Source organism: Liolophura sinensis, chromosome 2 (genome assembly GCF_032854445.1).
Source record: "Liolophura sinensis isolate JHLJ2023 chromosome 2, CUHK_Ljap_v2, whole genome shotgun sequence".
Lineage (NCBI taxonomy): Eukaryota > Metazoa > Mollusca > Polyplacophora > Chitonida > Chitonidae > Liolophura > Liolophura sinensis.
In genome coordinates, this window is record NC_088296.1 from 290,572 (window position 1) to 306,875 (window position 16,304).

Genomic DNA, 16,304 nt, shown 5'->3' on the forward strand with positions numbered 1-16,304 from the left:
GAAAAACGAGATTTTTTTATATATTTTTTTAATAAACACATGTTTATATTGTGTACTGACAGCTGATAAACATCATAAAATGTTTAATATTGTGAACATGTGACATGTTTATAATACTCCAATGCAAAATACTGTTGATGTATTTACTCAAACTATGGCCAGGTACATGTAGTGACAATTTGTTAGTAAAGGCAAAGCTTCAATAAACAAATTTAAAAAAATGCTAAACATACAGGAAACAATGATATCAAGATTTGAGTTATTTAACTGGTGTTTTAGGCCATACATACTTATACGACAGCTGCCAGCATTATGGTGGTAAGAAACTTTTTAAAGTTTTAAAATTAGAGATCTGATTCAGGCATTTTACCTCAAACAAAATGATGACTACAAAATTACAATTTTTTGTCCAAAAAAAAAAGGTTTACAAAATAAATATAAGACTTTGTCTCACCCAATACATACCTGCCATTCATTGTGCAAATATTGTCCAACAAAAGAGCATGGATAAATGTAGCTTTTTCCTTGATTATTCAAAGATTACTGCCCATCAGAATGTCCTTTTCCAGGCTGTGGGAAAGGAACCCAAATGTGCACTGACTGATACTTCTTGGAGCTGAATTTGTAAAGTGTGAGCACATACAAAAATCAGCTGAAAATTACTGAAACTGTAAACAAAATACTGCATGCACTTACAAATTTACAACTTTAATTTATCTATAATTGATACAGCCATTAGCTTAGGGTTTTGAGATTGTTTTTCACCAAAATAAAAGTGAAAACAGTGTAATAAATGTTACACTCAGGTACATCCCTCTTGCCAATAACATATACCTGAGCTATACCTCCACCTATACCTCAGACACACCTCAGCCATCATCTTTTTACCAACCATAGTACCCCAGGTTCACCTTCAATACACCTCACATACATGTTGGCCTACAACCCCAAGTACATGTATACCTCAGACACACCATCAGATATGTCCTACCTCAAGGGTACACCTCGGATGTGCCTCAAGTATACTCCCAGTACACCTTATGGGTTATACATGCGCCATTCGGGCAATTGTGTCCAAGCTATGCCTCCGAAATGAAGTGTGAACAAGCGCTGATAAAACTGGATAAAACTGCCACAAAGACACACTTTAAATTTCTGCACTGCATCCTGTTAAGTTATATCAGAATCTGTTTTGGATAGAACTAAAAACCCTCTGCCCAGTGTTATTACCCACCCCATGAATGTTATCAAGGTAAGAAGATGTCATGACTTCACCTCCAGCAACCACAGCTCAAAACATGGCGTTAATGCCAGGTTGATTTTTGATATGTTGTAGAGAAAAGTGCAAACTGCATGCGCAGGCATGGTACCACATGGAAGTTTAGTAGTGGATATATATTTTTGAGGTTGAATTTGACAAATTTACTACATAAATAGTGAATGAAAATCAAAAAAAAAAAAAAAAAAAATCAAAAATTCCAATTTTGCCTGATCACCTTTATTGTGATAAGGTCAAGTTGTGCGTGTCTTAACTGGACTACTTTTTGGTATTTACCATGGGTTATCCCCAACCATTACAACCCCAACCCTATCTACCCACCACCCCCATCCCCACCCTGTTAATTATGCAAAATTTCACCCTTACACTTATCAGGCTTGTACTTCCAAATTTTATTTACACAGGTGAGTGTAATATTGCATTTATTTGACCAGGACTGTATCAAGTCACAGCCATGTGTATATATTTAGACGTAGCAAGTTATTTTTATCACATATTCTGAAACACCTACATACTTGTATGACACATAGTGTACAATGCACGATTATGTGTTTCAATTTTGTTATGTGCAAAGTGACTTTACAACATTAAATATGCTAATGCTGTGTTTCAAACAGGTCTGAAAGTTGATCTGCTTCTCACGTTTGATGAAATTTGATTAACTGTGCTGTCTGGGAAACAATAATAATAAAAAATTGTTTAGTTTTTGTAATTCATTTCTACAGGTACAAGTGGGGATAGGCTTACTAATTCCTACATAACTTCTGCGCAGCTGAGTAGAGGTGGTAAAATTTTACAATCTAAGGACAACACTTGTTGCATTTTAATGTAATACAGGGTAAATGTTCATTTCTGCAAATCTTCTTTTTGAAAGAAAAGAAATATTAACCCCATTCTCCACAAAACATCCTATCCCAAACTCTTACGTGTAGAGTATCAACACAGGTGGGCTACTACAGACAGCCCTGAACTTTGACTTTTGCCATTGGACATGTAAGATTTTGGTTATAGTGCCAAATTCATATAAAGATATTACTAACAAAAAATTTTAAAACTTGTCCTTTTTATAGGTTAAAAATGCGCAATTCAGGAAATTGCGTCCAAGACTTGCCTCCGAACTGAAGAAGGAGGACTGATTGGATAAAACTGACACAGAGGTATTTAAGTTATTCATACACTATCAATTTCTGCTGTGCTACTTTGCATCTAACATGTCAAAATAAAATACATCAGTGGTTTAATTGTTTTAGATAGAACTGAAAACTTCCCCCCTGCCAGAGTTATTACCCACCTCACTGACGGTTACCAAGGTAAGAAAATGTTATGACTCCACTTTCAACCACTACAGCTAAAAAAGTGGTAGCTGAGAATATTGTAGACAAAAGTACAAGCTGCATGTAGAGGTATGGCAAGGTACCATGCGAAAGTTAGGGTATATATATTTTTCACGTTGAAGATTTAATACATAATCATTATGGAAAATAAATGCTCCGGTCTAAGCTAAAAGGGTAAGCCATATTTCTCTCATTTAGTTTATTTCTTAGGAATTAAAGTTACATAACACAACAAAAATTACTACATGTACCATGTTGACAATATGTATTGTCATGTATAAATTGTGACCCGTTTTGCTCAGTGACATTCCTGATTATGCTGATTTACAAGTCACCATCACTAAAAATAAAACTACCTAGTCATTATCTACATGTATTTTGTCTGAAAGAAACCTGACACTGATGTTCAGGATAAGTGAAACAGACTGTGTATAACTACACCAAGATGTAAGCTTGTGACAGATCACTGACCACTTTGCAGAAGAAGCTATACATACTGAATTAGCCACAGTGCTCACATTAACTAAAACATCAATACACAAACTGGTTTGCCTTTGTTTTTTTTAAAAAACCTAACAAAACAGTCTCCTTCAACAGATGATAATATGATGGAAAAGATGTAATGAATAATTACCCGATGGTCAGGAAGTGCTTATCATATCACAGAGAACTGGAGGCAGAGTTGCAGAGTCACCCGTTACCAGACGAGCAGACACAGACACAGACACAGATCCAGACCCGATAAACCCAAACCATGGCACGAGAGGCTCTGTGACGACAACATCACTGGCAGTGTACATTACCTGGTTGTTGTCACAGTCCAGGACTGTCAGTGTGTGGTCATCACAGTCCAGGTACACACCCAGGTGATGAGATCGTGTGTAAGGTCTGTACTGTTGATAGCCAGGTTTGATCTCATCACCAACACCAGACCTTATCACCACGGTACGCCATCTCAATGTACCAGGTGTTACGGCCACGGTCTGTCTCCTCACTCACACCACAGCTCTCCTGTGTCACTCCTACATAACAGTTACAGCCATGTGAACAAGTGATGTGTATCTCCCAGTAGTACCTGCCCGTCTGGTAACGCCCGTCTGTCACAGCTCTCCTCCACCTCAACACCCTGGACAAGCCCTCAGCCTTTACCACACAGCCGCTGTCAGTGATTCTCAGCTTCCTGTCGTCTGTCTCTGTGAATCTCAGCGTCGGCTCTGCAAAAACACAACAGAAGCAGCATAAACAACAGCAAACCATAAACACACGCTGTAAGACTGAGGTTTAAATACCTGTACACATACTGTATTTTTAATTTTCAACACAATCTCTTGGAATAAAATGACATATATTGCTGACACGAATTTAATTTATACACAGATCTCTGTCATTTTCAGCCAGTATGAAAGAGTTGAGCTTCGACAAGAACTGTATCCATGGCTAAATGACGGGTACGACATAGACATAGAGTAAGTAGGTCTACTGGGTTAAAATACAGGCTTTTAGCGATCTAATTTATTTAAAACTTATCACTTACAAAAAGAAAAATACCTTCCTCTATCCAGCCATTGGTTTTAGTTGTCAATTATGGCACATTTGAACACTCAATTCCAGGCAGCGAAATTTGGCCTGCCGGCGAAACCCAGAAATCGGTTACGTCTTTTCCGCCTCGTCTAACCGATCATTCGGTCACGCCACGTATGTTTATCAACCCGATCGGTTACGCTAATTGTTTACGTGGTTTATGTTTCAGGCATCATTATGGATCATTAATAAAAGTATTCAGCTCAATGTTATGTTTGTTTTTCTTTTCTATATCTAGCAGCTCATACCGTAAGGTTGGTGAACAAAAGAAAGAGAAATTTTACACTCACACGGTGTTTCAACGTTGTGTGTTGCCTGGTTGGTACTTGACTCCTGTGGCACATTTTTACGTGAAATTCCGTTAAACAGGCTTATATGTTTGCAATATGCCCAGTCCAACATTAAGTACTTCCAGTAAGTGTCATTACGGTATTGGGGAGCGAGTTTGGTATCCCTGATTACTGATAATTAACGCAGTTTCCAACGCACGTGGTGTGAGTCTTATCACAGTGATATATATATATACTCGCTACAGGGCCGGGAGAGACCTTGACGTCACAGGCCTGTGCTCTAAATCAGAACGCAGCCAGTGAGGTCCCGTGAGGGTTCCATCAATCTGTACGGTAGACTCGACTAATTTGGGCTCGAGTAGCAGTTAAACTACATGTACATGTAAAGGTAACCTTGTTTTATTTATTTGCGTGATCGTGAAAAGATAAGTCAAAATAAATAATTTGAGTATTATCTCAAAGCCTGTAAAGCATATATGAATGATTACATTTCCATGTGACCAGCACAGGCAGCTGGCTGTGGCTGAAATCGATGTTTCTATTTTTAGACGCGTTGCCATACTGGCCGCGTTGTGATTATGAAAGCTGTTCAGTCCAGTTTATCTGTAGTTACCTAATGCACACTGACTCTAAGGACGTTCTCGTTGGACAGTTGGCCTAACCGATTTTCCGGTTAGCCAAATTGAACCGCACGGTTTCGTTCGCGCCAAATTTCGCTGCCTGCAATTCACTATCAAGCTGCAGTAGGCCTGTTGCCATTCGTGGAGTTCCGAAGTTGTCTGTGTAATAAGGGAAGTAACTCGCCACACATAACTTACCAAGTGACTTTCACTGTCACAATACCCCCAAAGACTATTTAATCCACCAGAAGTAGTCAGCTAAATTTTCTTCAATTTGCCATTTTTTTTAAAGACACCTAAATATTTAAATATTAACAACAAAGTTATATTAGGGGGGAAGAGCATGTAAACCTCATACTCTTATACATGGAATCTATATCCTTTAACATTAATAATGAAACAGATATGAGGGCATTTTTTCTCTTTTTTATTCCCCCTTGAAGTAAGTGTTTGACTACATTTGAATCTAGGAAATAATGGCGAATTTTTACTTGAATACACGTTTCAGTAATAATTAGGGGGACTCCGTGGTTCAGTTGGTTAGCGCGCTAGCGCAGCGTAATGAAACAGAAGGCTCTCACCATGCAATGCGGACGCTGTGAGTTCAAGTCCAGCTCATGCTGGCCTCCTCTTCGGCCGTTCGTGGAAAGGTCTTCCAGCAACCTGCAAATGATCGTGGGTTTCCACCGGGCTATGCCCAGTTTCCTCCCACCATAATGTTTGCCGAAGTCGTCTAAGTGAAATATTCTTGAGTACGGCGTAAAGCACAAAAAATTGGGTGCAACATGTTATCTGTCCTGCTCTAAGAGTGTACACCTGCTCTTGTACACATGGGGTAAACATCACCCAGACACCACAGAATACACAAACACCAGTCCTAATCTAACATTACACCCGCTGATTTGTAAATACAAGGTAGACACCGATGGCTTCACTACCATCTGTTCTGATCTAATTTTGCAGCTGCTGATATATAATTCTGCTATGTACCTTCTTCCTTTTGTGACTTCTGGGCCAACTGTACATTAATCTGAATCTCCTGTGCACATCCTACTGTGTACCTCACATTAGTCTGTGTCGTCTGTGCCCACCCTACTGTATACCTCACATTAGTCTGTGTCTTCTGTGCACACCCTACTGTATAACTCACATTAGCCTTTGTCTTCTGTGCACATCCTACTGTATAACTCACATTAGCCGTTGTCTTCTGTGCACATCCTACTGTATAACTCACATTAGCCGTTGTCTTCTGTGCACACTCTACCGTATACATCGCATTAGCCTGTGTCTTCTGTGCACACGCTACTGTAAACCTCGTATTAGCCTGTGTCTTCTGTGCACACCCTACTGTATAACTCACATTAGTATGTGTCTTCTGTGCACACCTTACTGTATACCTCACATTAGCCTGTGTCTTCTGTGCACACCTTACTGTATACCTCACATTAGTCTGTGTCTTCTGTGCACACCTTACTGTATACCTCACATTAGCCTGTGTCTTCTGTGCACACCCTACTGTATACCTCAAATTAGCCGTTGTCTTCTGTGCACATCCTACTGTATAACTCACATTAGCCGTTGTCTTCTGTGCACACCCTACTGTATAACTCACATTAGTCTGTGTCTTCTGTGCACACCTTACTGTATACCTCACATTAGCCTGTGTCTTCTGTGCACACCTTACTGTATACCTCACGTTAGCCTGTGTCTTCTGTGCACACCTTACTGTATACCTCACATTAGTCTGTGTCTTCTGTGCACACCCTACTGTATACCTCACATTAGTCTGTGTCTCCTGTGCACATCCTACTGTATAACTCACATTAGCTGTTGTCTTCTGTGCACACTCTACCGTATACATCACATTAGCCTGTGTCTTCTGTGCACACGCTACTGTAAACCTCGTATCAGCCTGTGTCTTCTGTGCACACCCTACTGTATAACTCACATTAGTCTGTGTCTTCTGTGCACATCCTACTGTATACCTCGCATTACCCTGTGTCTTCTAAGCACACCCTACTGTATAACTCAAATTAGCCTCTGTCCTCTGGGCAAACCATACTGTATATCTGACAATAATTTGTATATTCCGGGCACACACTACTGTATACCACACATTAGTTAGCATCCTTTTACCCACCCTATCTCTTGCCTAACATTAATGTATATGGTTTATACTATCTGTACTTTTTGTAAACTCTTCTCACTTTCGTCTCTCTTGGAATACTGTTCATTTTCTTGGCACGCCACGGACATATCGGTTTTGTTTTCTTAACAGAGTCTATCGTGTGTTTTGCAGGTACACAGCCGTTCGCCCTCTTCATTTTTGTCTGTGTCTTCGATGCACACACTAATGTAAATCCTTCAGTCCTTTATGTCGTCTAAGCACACCCTACTGTATGCCTTTTATACATAAGAACTTACTTGTAACACGTAGGGGAGATATTTGTCCACTGACTGCTGCTTCTAAGTCCTGGCGTTCTTGCATTGTCTCTTTTACAGTCACCTGTCTAGGAACAACTTGGTCAAGTTGTACAGAAGCTAGAAGCTTCTGTCTGCTGACCTCATGTTTCTCCAGATCTGATCTTATCCCATTCAGCTGGTCATCAGTTCTGCCAGAAGAGGAGAGAAAACAAAGAGGCACAGTCGTGTAGTGATCTTGTGTCCGCGCAGTTATAAGAATGCCATAATGTACTATTCCTAGTAGGTTAGATCTAATTTGTCTGGACAAACGTAAGATTGAACATTAGATATATCTCACACTTGAGTCATGTTTTGGACAACTATAGCTTACAGAAACACATCTGCTGACAATAGTCACGTGCGCATGTATAACAAACATGGGGACGTATAACACATTTATACATACGTTTTGGTGAAGTCCGTGGAACCCTGTCAACAAACAGAATTGAGCATACATATAAAATCACGTAAAGAAGAAACAGATACCGCTCCAGAGACACACAGTACACAAGCACCCTTGGCTTTTATATCCAACATTTAGACCATTCCCTGATCTATTACATAGCCAACATCAGCTCTCAATTCTGCTTAATAAATTCCATTGTGCTTCATACAATACAATTCCCCCTTATTTGCAAATCTATTTACATACAAACCTTGTTTTATTTAAAAAAAAACAGCATACAGTATGTTCTTTTTGACATTACATGTTGCTACTGTATTGCTTTAATCGGACCGAGGGGCGCCACTGAGCATAATAAGGCTGTTGAACTCAGGATCTAAAACTTTAGCAGATCTGGAAGCATGAGGTGGATTTGAATACCTGATCACAGTTCCTAAGGGTGGTTTGGGTCTTAGGTAACGTCTGTAGTAGAGGCAACTGAACTAATGTTAGAGATTGTGACTTATATGCTTGACTTACCTGCAAAAACTCCACGTCCATTGATGCTAATAAATCATTGGAAGCCTGTACCATCGTCTCCATTTCCTGGGCCTGTAGCTGTAAATGTTTGAGTATAGCACTACACTCCACACTCCACTGTGAATAGCGGGTTCTTATGCCATCTAAGGAGTGCCGCCTCCAGGCTTGTAAAGCTTCCAAGGCTGCACAATAAGCCTTTTCTACCTCCTCAGTGTGAAGCTCCTGGTTTTCCTGCCAAACAGAAAATTCGTTTATTACCTCATCCACACCTTTAGAACTGTGTGTTCAAGAAGTTATATATGTATGTGTAAAAGGGTGAACTATACGCGCCACATAACAATGTGTCTCCGGGGTGGAGGGGATTTCCCTTTAATCCAGTGATGTACATGTAAGTGTCTACTCAAAACCCCAAAGGTACGTCGGTCAACTTCTAAAAGGGTCGTGCCATCAAAACTGATGCTCCGAGCATGGTGAAGCCTTAGTTGCTTCCAACCTCAGACACCTGGGGCTGGTTCAAACACGAACGTTGTCGCCCCATCAGATCAAATGGTGACGTGTATATATTATAGATATTATTATAACAGCGCATGATCAGAGATGATATATCAAATGGAGTTGTCTGAGGTGGGCATATCGCGTGTGTGTCACTGAGAAGAAAGTCATAATAATGATACCATAGTCTGATCAGACAAGCCAGAAATAAGTAAATAGACTCGTCGTTCACATAAATAAATCACCGCATCAGTCCGTGTATTCCCCTGTTTAAGTTCTGATAAAAAGTCGTCAATATTCGGGTTTAACTCTTTAATTGTAATCTACATATATAATATGTGACAGAATCAGCTTTAATAGCAATATTCTACATAGTCAAAATGAGCCACAACAACATGAGACTGAACAGGTGTCATGGAAAATACCAACCTGTATCTTACTGTGCAGCCTCAGAACTCCTGACAGTGATTCCTTAGTTTCGCCTAAGACTTTCTCCAGTTCATTAGTCCTGCTCAAAACAGCTGGCTGTAATGGAAAAAAAACGCTACATTAAAAAATCCGCCTTTCAAAAGACTCACTACTGTACAGGACAAAATGTCCCATTCTTCACTACACATCATAAATTTTAGGTCAGTAAACAGTTCCAAATCATGCCATATTTATTTTGATTATCGACTTATATACTAACATGGTACACGATTTAGATAGTGATTTAAGTTATGCGACCAGAACATTCCTTGTTTCTTTCTAACATCATTGAAAACTGTTTATCACTTTTCTTTGCATGATTCCAAAGTAATTTTGAACTTACACAATTTCTTAGTTTTTCGTGGTTTGTGTTAATAGTCGTTTTGGGAAATGACCACACGAGTATTGACTCCATTTCGGTTGATGGCTGATATACGAATATCTTTTTCACATTACCTTGTCATTCTCAGCTGCTGATGGTATATCCCGCATAGCGTGTCCCTGATGCTCAACCACACACCCCACACAGATCACCATTCGACACGGTTCACAGTACAAGTCGAATGACCGACCGTGTCTGGGGCATGACGGCTGCTGGGTTGATTGGTGGTCCCTACTGACTTGGCCCTGTGAGGTTTCCTGAGAGAGGTACTCCAGGGGCGAAATCAGTTGGTGACGTTTCAGAGGACCCCTCATTGGGTGACAAATAACAAGACATTCCTCACAGTAGAACACACCACACTTGTTACAAAACTTGACAGCTTTGACGTGATTACCTTCCTCACACAGAGAACAATATGCGATGTCATCCTCAACCTTTACACCAGATGAGAACCTCTCCACAATTTCTGCTAGATGAAAGTTAGGAGGTAGACCAGCCACACCTTCTCTCCCCAGACTGGTCGGTGCCCGACACACAGGGCACGCTATCAGCTGATGAACCTCCTCATATCCAGTGCTGTCGGAGCTCTCGTCTGTCTGTACATGTTTGAACTTGTCAGCGTACGAATCAATGCATTCCCTACAAAAACTGTGCTGACAGGGTAGCATTACTGGTTTCCGGAATGTTTCCACGCATATCGAACAGATGAGAACATCATCCCGCTCTTGCATACTTTCGGCCATTATTAGTTTTTTTTCCTGCAACAAAAACGGCAAATCGCTCAGACGGGCACCTATAAGAATGTTCCTATTTACAAAATCATTAACGTTCAAGACAGCACACAAACTCCATCTGTTCCCGTGTTCCCACAACACACTGAGTACAGTAATTTTTATCGCTATTCTCCAATTCTCGTTTAAGAAGCATTGAAGTGTCTATACATGCACGAGGAGAGTAAACCTCGCTTTCCTGAGAAAGAATCCATTCTGTTCAGTTAGAAATTTGGCCATTCTTCCTTATATTGCGCTTTTTGGCAAAAATCTGGTCAGGCGAATTTGGGCAGAGGTGTTTTATAGTGATATTCGATAGATATATAGCTCCAATCCATAATTAGCAAGTCTGTGTGCAAAAACGAGATTATCGCTATTTAAATGTATATTGTCTAGCCAAGCCTGTTGAATACAGTGTCTATGATGGTAACTTGACCCTATATACTGTATGATAATTGGGCCAAACCTCTGGAATATCTCTATCTGCAGAAGTTTATACAATATATAACAGATATAATAAACACGGCATTACTAATAGTGACACAAGCATTTCTTACTTATATTAAAACAGTTATAAACCAAGGTCAAATTTTGTATTCCAGCTCCCAGTGGTTTTTTATGTTATTGTCAGAAAGCACAGAAGTAAAGAGTACAATACACCTGCTAATCAATTAAAACGATTAAACCGTAAAATGTTGACTTCGTTCCAACGTATGAAGTACATGACCGATTAGATAAAGCGCTATAACAGGGACAGCCTCTCATAGCACCGTATCAACTCAAAGCCTGGATTGGAGATATGTTTATTTATTTGACTGGTGTTTTACGCCGTGCTCAAGAATATTTCACTTATACGACGGCGAGCAGCAATATAGTGAGAGGAAACTCACCACCATCCGCAGGTTGCATCCAGACTTTCCCACATTCGGCCGGGGAGAAGCCGGCATGAGCTGGACTTGAACTCACAGCAACCGCATTGGTGAGAGGATACTGGGTCATTGAGCTGCGCTAGCGCGCTAACCGACTGAGCCACAAAGTTCAGTGCATACCTTAGGTTTGAGCCCCCCTCCAAGTCGGGAGACCTTAGACCTGAGTCGCGTCATACCAAAGCCTTCGAAAATGGCATTTCTTACTCTTCAGCTTGGGATATGAGAACATGTACATCCTAACCATGATTTTTTTACTGTTACAATTTTTATATTTGGAGCAGAAAGGCGAACGTTGTAAGTAAACACACAGCGTTCCATACATGTCGGTTGCTCTGGTTATCTACATGTATGTAGGCCCAACCCCAGACAACACGTCAGTGGCAAGCAACGACCTTCAGCAAAACCCTACATAATGCTTCTCAAGGTCAAAGCTTCAGAAAAATACATTAATAACGTACTATCTCCCTGTATATATAGTGAGAAGATCGATATAATTAGACAGTATGAACTTGACCCCAATTCAATGAGTCGTTTTTCTTGAGAAGAAAATATTCCAACTGTTTATAGACAGTGTCAGAGTTTCACACACAGATCGAGAGTAGAGTCTATACAGAGAAACACACCATTAATCGTACGTCGACTTCGTGAGGATAAGCAGACCATTTACATTCTGTATGAGAGCCGTTCACACGATTAAGTAAAGACAACTCCCTCACCTGAGAGAAATATCTAGATATAACAATAGGCCTACCCCATCTTACAAGACTTACCTGTCGACACTATTCCCACCGTGTTTCACTACTTGATAAAACTGCGCAGATTGAAACAGAAACTACTTGGTTCCGAGAAATAGGTCATCCGAGCAGGGGAGTTAAATCCCTCAGTATGCTTGTACACATTTATACTACATGACATCTCCACAATTGTAGCACAGTTCCCTCAACAACTCAAGAATGTGCACATAATCTTTAAAATTATGGCCGATGCAATGGCCGTTATTTACATAGTACGGCTTTAACTGCAACTGATCGGATGGCTCACAGATCAACGGTCATAACAGTTTACTTTAACAATATTATTTACTTATTTGGTTAGTGTTTTACGCCACACTCAAGAATATTTCACTTATACGACGGCCGCCAGCATTATAGTGGGAGGAAACCGGGGCCCGGTGGAAGCCCAGGACCATCCGCATGATGCTTGCAGACTTTCCCACATACGGCTGGAGAGGAAGCTAGCATGGACTGGACTTGGGCGGTAGGCTTCTTCGAAATTGCTCCGTGCTCGTGTGCTAATAATCTCGGCCACTGAAGCCCCTATGAGCAACTGATATAGGCTATCACACAACAGACGGACTGGCGTACAGGGATTAGATGAACGCTTATACACGTATAACATGACTTTTTTTTTACTGTCACATTTTTTTTTTAATATTTACACGTTGTAAGTAAATGAACAGCGATCCATACACGCATGATATCCGCGCTATGTGTGCCATAGGCAGCACGTCACCGCCAGTAATCGACCTTCAGCACAACTGCAATATGCTTTTCAAGGTTAAAGTTTTACGACCTCAAATTAATAACGTAATATTGCCTTGTTAGAAGATCGACACAGTCAAACAGTATAAAACTGAACAAAAATCAGTCGTTTTCCTTGATACGCAAATATCGACGGTTCTAGGCTCACACGCAGGCTGACATGGCTGATGTTAAAATCTATAAAAGAAAGCGTCCCATTTGTATATCTACGCTGTGTCGATTTGAGGACGAGCAGACCAATTAAACTGTGTCTGACTGAATGAGAATAGGCAATAGCTACAATAGTTGCCCACTTGAGCAGACCAATTAAACTGTGTCTGACAGTGGGTGACACGATCAAGTAAAGACAACTCCTTAACCTGACAGATCGTTTCCATCCAAACTACATATAATCGTCTCACAGAGCTTACCTGTCGACACAAATCCCACCTGGCTCCACAACTTGGTGAAACTGAACAGATTGGAATAGAAAATACTTAGTTCTGAGAAATGCACCTGATCTGTACAGGGGAGGTAAATCCCTCAGTATGTTTGCGCACATTTATACTCTGTGACATCTCAAGAATGGTTTCCACAAATTGCCATTAACTTAAGGCCCATCCGTGAATGTCACATTTCAACGAACAATCAGTTTCCCACAAAATTACTTCAGCAAATGGGTTCAAATCATTTATATTTGTTATCCCGTTTAGGTTCAAACAGAATACATTGGAAGTATAGTTGAGAAATGTCAGATGGATTTTCTCAAACAAGTATAATGAGGATAGGCAATAGCTACAATAGTTGCCCACTTGATTCAAGCGGCATTACCTTCGTGGGGTCTCCAGGCCGAAAAGAATACGACCTCAGTCGTCTTGGCAAGCTTGTCGTAAAAAGCGCCTAACCTAGAGCTCTACCGTGAGGCATCGGTGAAATATACACTCACATCTCCTATATTTGTGTGAGGGACCATAGAGGAATAAGCCTACCTGTTTGCCCTGGGTTTGCAACCCTTACTTGAAGAGAACGGTCTTGCGAGATTTTCAAGCCCAACACTTCACTTCGGCTCTTCTTTAGAGACTGAAGATCGGGTTGGCCCAGTTTGGCTAACCGGTTGGAGCAGATATGCTCCGAACTAAAATCACAAGGGTGTGTAGATGTCAAGCGATACGCAACATATAAAAGACGATGATACTTATCGCCATTTGATAACCCCTCTTTTCCTCAGTCGATCTCTACACCGCCAAAGTAGATCTGTACAAACCTAATATGCTTTGCCTGTATTAAGACAATAAAACGTTAAAATTGCCACGAAGCGCATATGATCTCCTCTATCGACTGTCTTCTCTTTATAAAAGAGAAACAGGTCATTACCTCAAAAGAAACAATTCAAAAAGCACGTCACCTTATCTCTTCCGCGAACAGTGTCCTGAAAACTTCATTCGCCAGAGTGGAGAGTATCAACATGTGTTGACACTCAAATATCACTGACTTGCCGATGATTGGTTACGGTAAACCTAAAACAATATCTGTGAAAGAATTAACTAACTTATCAATAAATCTACGTCTGCATCTGACTGTATACTCAGTCAAGGCATCTCTGGACTGAAGTTTTTATAATATCTCGGGGCCGAGGTGGTTAGTGTGTCAGCGCGACGCCTTGGCCCAGGGGGATCTCACCAACGCGTCGGCTGTGAGTCCAAATCCAGCCTAGGCTGTCTTCCTTTCTGCTCATACGTGAGAGGGTCTGACTGCAACCTGCGGATGGTCGTGGTTTCCCCCGGGATCTGCGCAGTTTCCTCCCACCATAATGCTGGCGGTCGTCATATAAGTGAAATATTCTTGTGTCCGGAGTAAAACACCAACAAAATAAATAAATAAATTCATTAAACATCTCCGGCGCAATTATCAAAAGCTTTACCTAGAGCAATAACACTGTTTTGCTGCAGGACGTCCTAAATCTTTAGTTGTCAGCACTGAAAATGCTGACCAATTCTCCACATTAAGATCAAAGTCTAAAACTTCATTTTCCCTGTTCTTTATACCCAGGGTGGGCTTTATTATGTAGATTTGTGGTCCTAACAACGTATAGAACGTGTGGTCAGTAATATTTATTATAAGTTTCTAACCCATTTGTCATCTGAGCCACTGGAGACTCTTTTGGGCTTGTTTAAGCATGATATTTGGATTAGTGGTAAGGTTTCCACCCTCATGGATGGAGGCGTGTATTATCCCGGTTCTAAACCCGGGTAAGGATCATAATGAACCTTCTAGTTAACGTCCCATAGCTCTTATCAGCGTGGTTAAGAGTATGGAACGAATAATAAATGGTAGACTTCTTTGGTATTTAGAAACCAACACTTTACTGTCTAATATTAAATGTGGTTTTCCTCAAAGTCGATCTAAAGTTTGTCGAATTAAAACTTTTATTCGTAATGATAAAAAAATTAATGAACAACATGTGTCACTATTTTTCGACCTTGAAAACATCACCGAACTACGACGCCGCATGGAAATAAGGTGTTTTAAAAGGCCTCTTAGATATTGGACTTATCGCTTATAATTATTTATCAGAGCTTTTATCTTATCGTCAGCTATCGTCAGTTTACGTTTTCTCAGGAGCAAAAATTACCGTATTCCAGGGTAGCATACTGTCACCAACACTTTTTTATCTTCAAACTTAATAGCTTGTGAAAAACTTAAACATGTGGTACAGAAGGTTCTTTATATGTACAGTTGATGATTTCCGTATATGCTACCGTTCTAAAATATGAATAACATCGACAAGACTGCTGCAGTTTTCTCTCAATGACCAAGAAATGGACATGATTTTAGATTTTCTACATCTAAGACCATCGATATGCATTTTTATTGTAAACAGATCTTCATTTCGACTTCAAGATTTTATGGTAAACCAGTGAAAATTGAGATCTGAAAACAGATTTTCAGGAGTCATAGATGATAGCAAATTCCTCATTTCCCTCCATGTTAAAATGCTTAAAGCTAAATGAAAAAATCTATGTGTCGAAACAGACATTTGTATGCCAGCCGTCCACCAAGATGGACATTCGAGGTCAACAATCGTAAGGCCAATTCCCAAAACGACGTATAAGTAAGGATCTGAATATAATTAAGGTCGTATATAGCAAAGTCTAGTCTTGACTTATGTACTGAGCGGTCAGTTTTATTAAATTTACATCGATCTTTTGTGAGGCCTAAATTGACCTTGGTTCCATCATTTACAGTTCCGCGAG

At 40.3% G+C, this 16,304-nt stretch overlaps 1 protein-coding gene across 1 annotated transcript; it reads right to left on the reverse strand.

The window, feature by feature from the left end:
- Window positions 1–3,531: 3,531 nt before the first annotated feature.
- LOC135462969 (uncharacterized) lies at window positions 3,532–9,027 on the reverse strand. Its single transcript, XM_064740291.1, has 5 exons — window positions 8,983–9,027; window positions 8,490–8,720; window positions 7,974–7,996; window positions 7,529–7,716; window positions 3,532–3,827 (listed from the first exon to the last, which is right to left on the reverse strand). The coding sequence occupies exons 1-5, from the start codon at window positions 9,025–9,027 to the stop codon at window positions 3,532–3,534; spliced, it is 783 nt and encodes a 260-aa protein (XP_064596361.1).
- Window positions 9,028–16,304: the final 7,277 nt, after the last annotated feature.

Bases quoted from the DNA above. Each gene is read 5' to 3' on its own strand.
- LOC135462969 (XM_064740291.1), bottom strand. From the start codon at position 9,027: ATGGGGCGACAACGTTCGTGTTTGAACCAGCCCCAGGTGTCTGAG. The intron at 7,997-8,489 runs GTAAGTCAAGCA...GTTTGTTGACAG, and splicing joins TGGACGTGGAGTTTTTGCAG to GGTTCCACGGACTTCACCAA. The intron at 3,828-7,528 runs GTAAGTTCTTAT...GTGTTTTTGCAG, and splicing joins ATCTCCCCTACGTGTTACAA to AGCCGACGCTGAGATTCACA.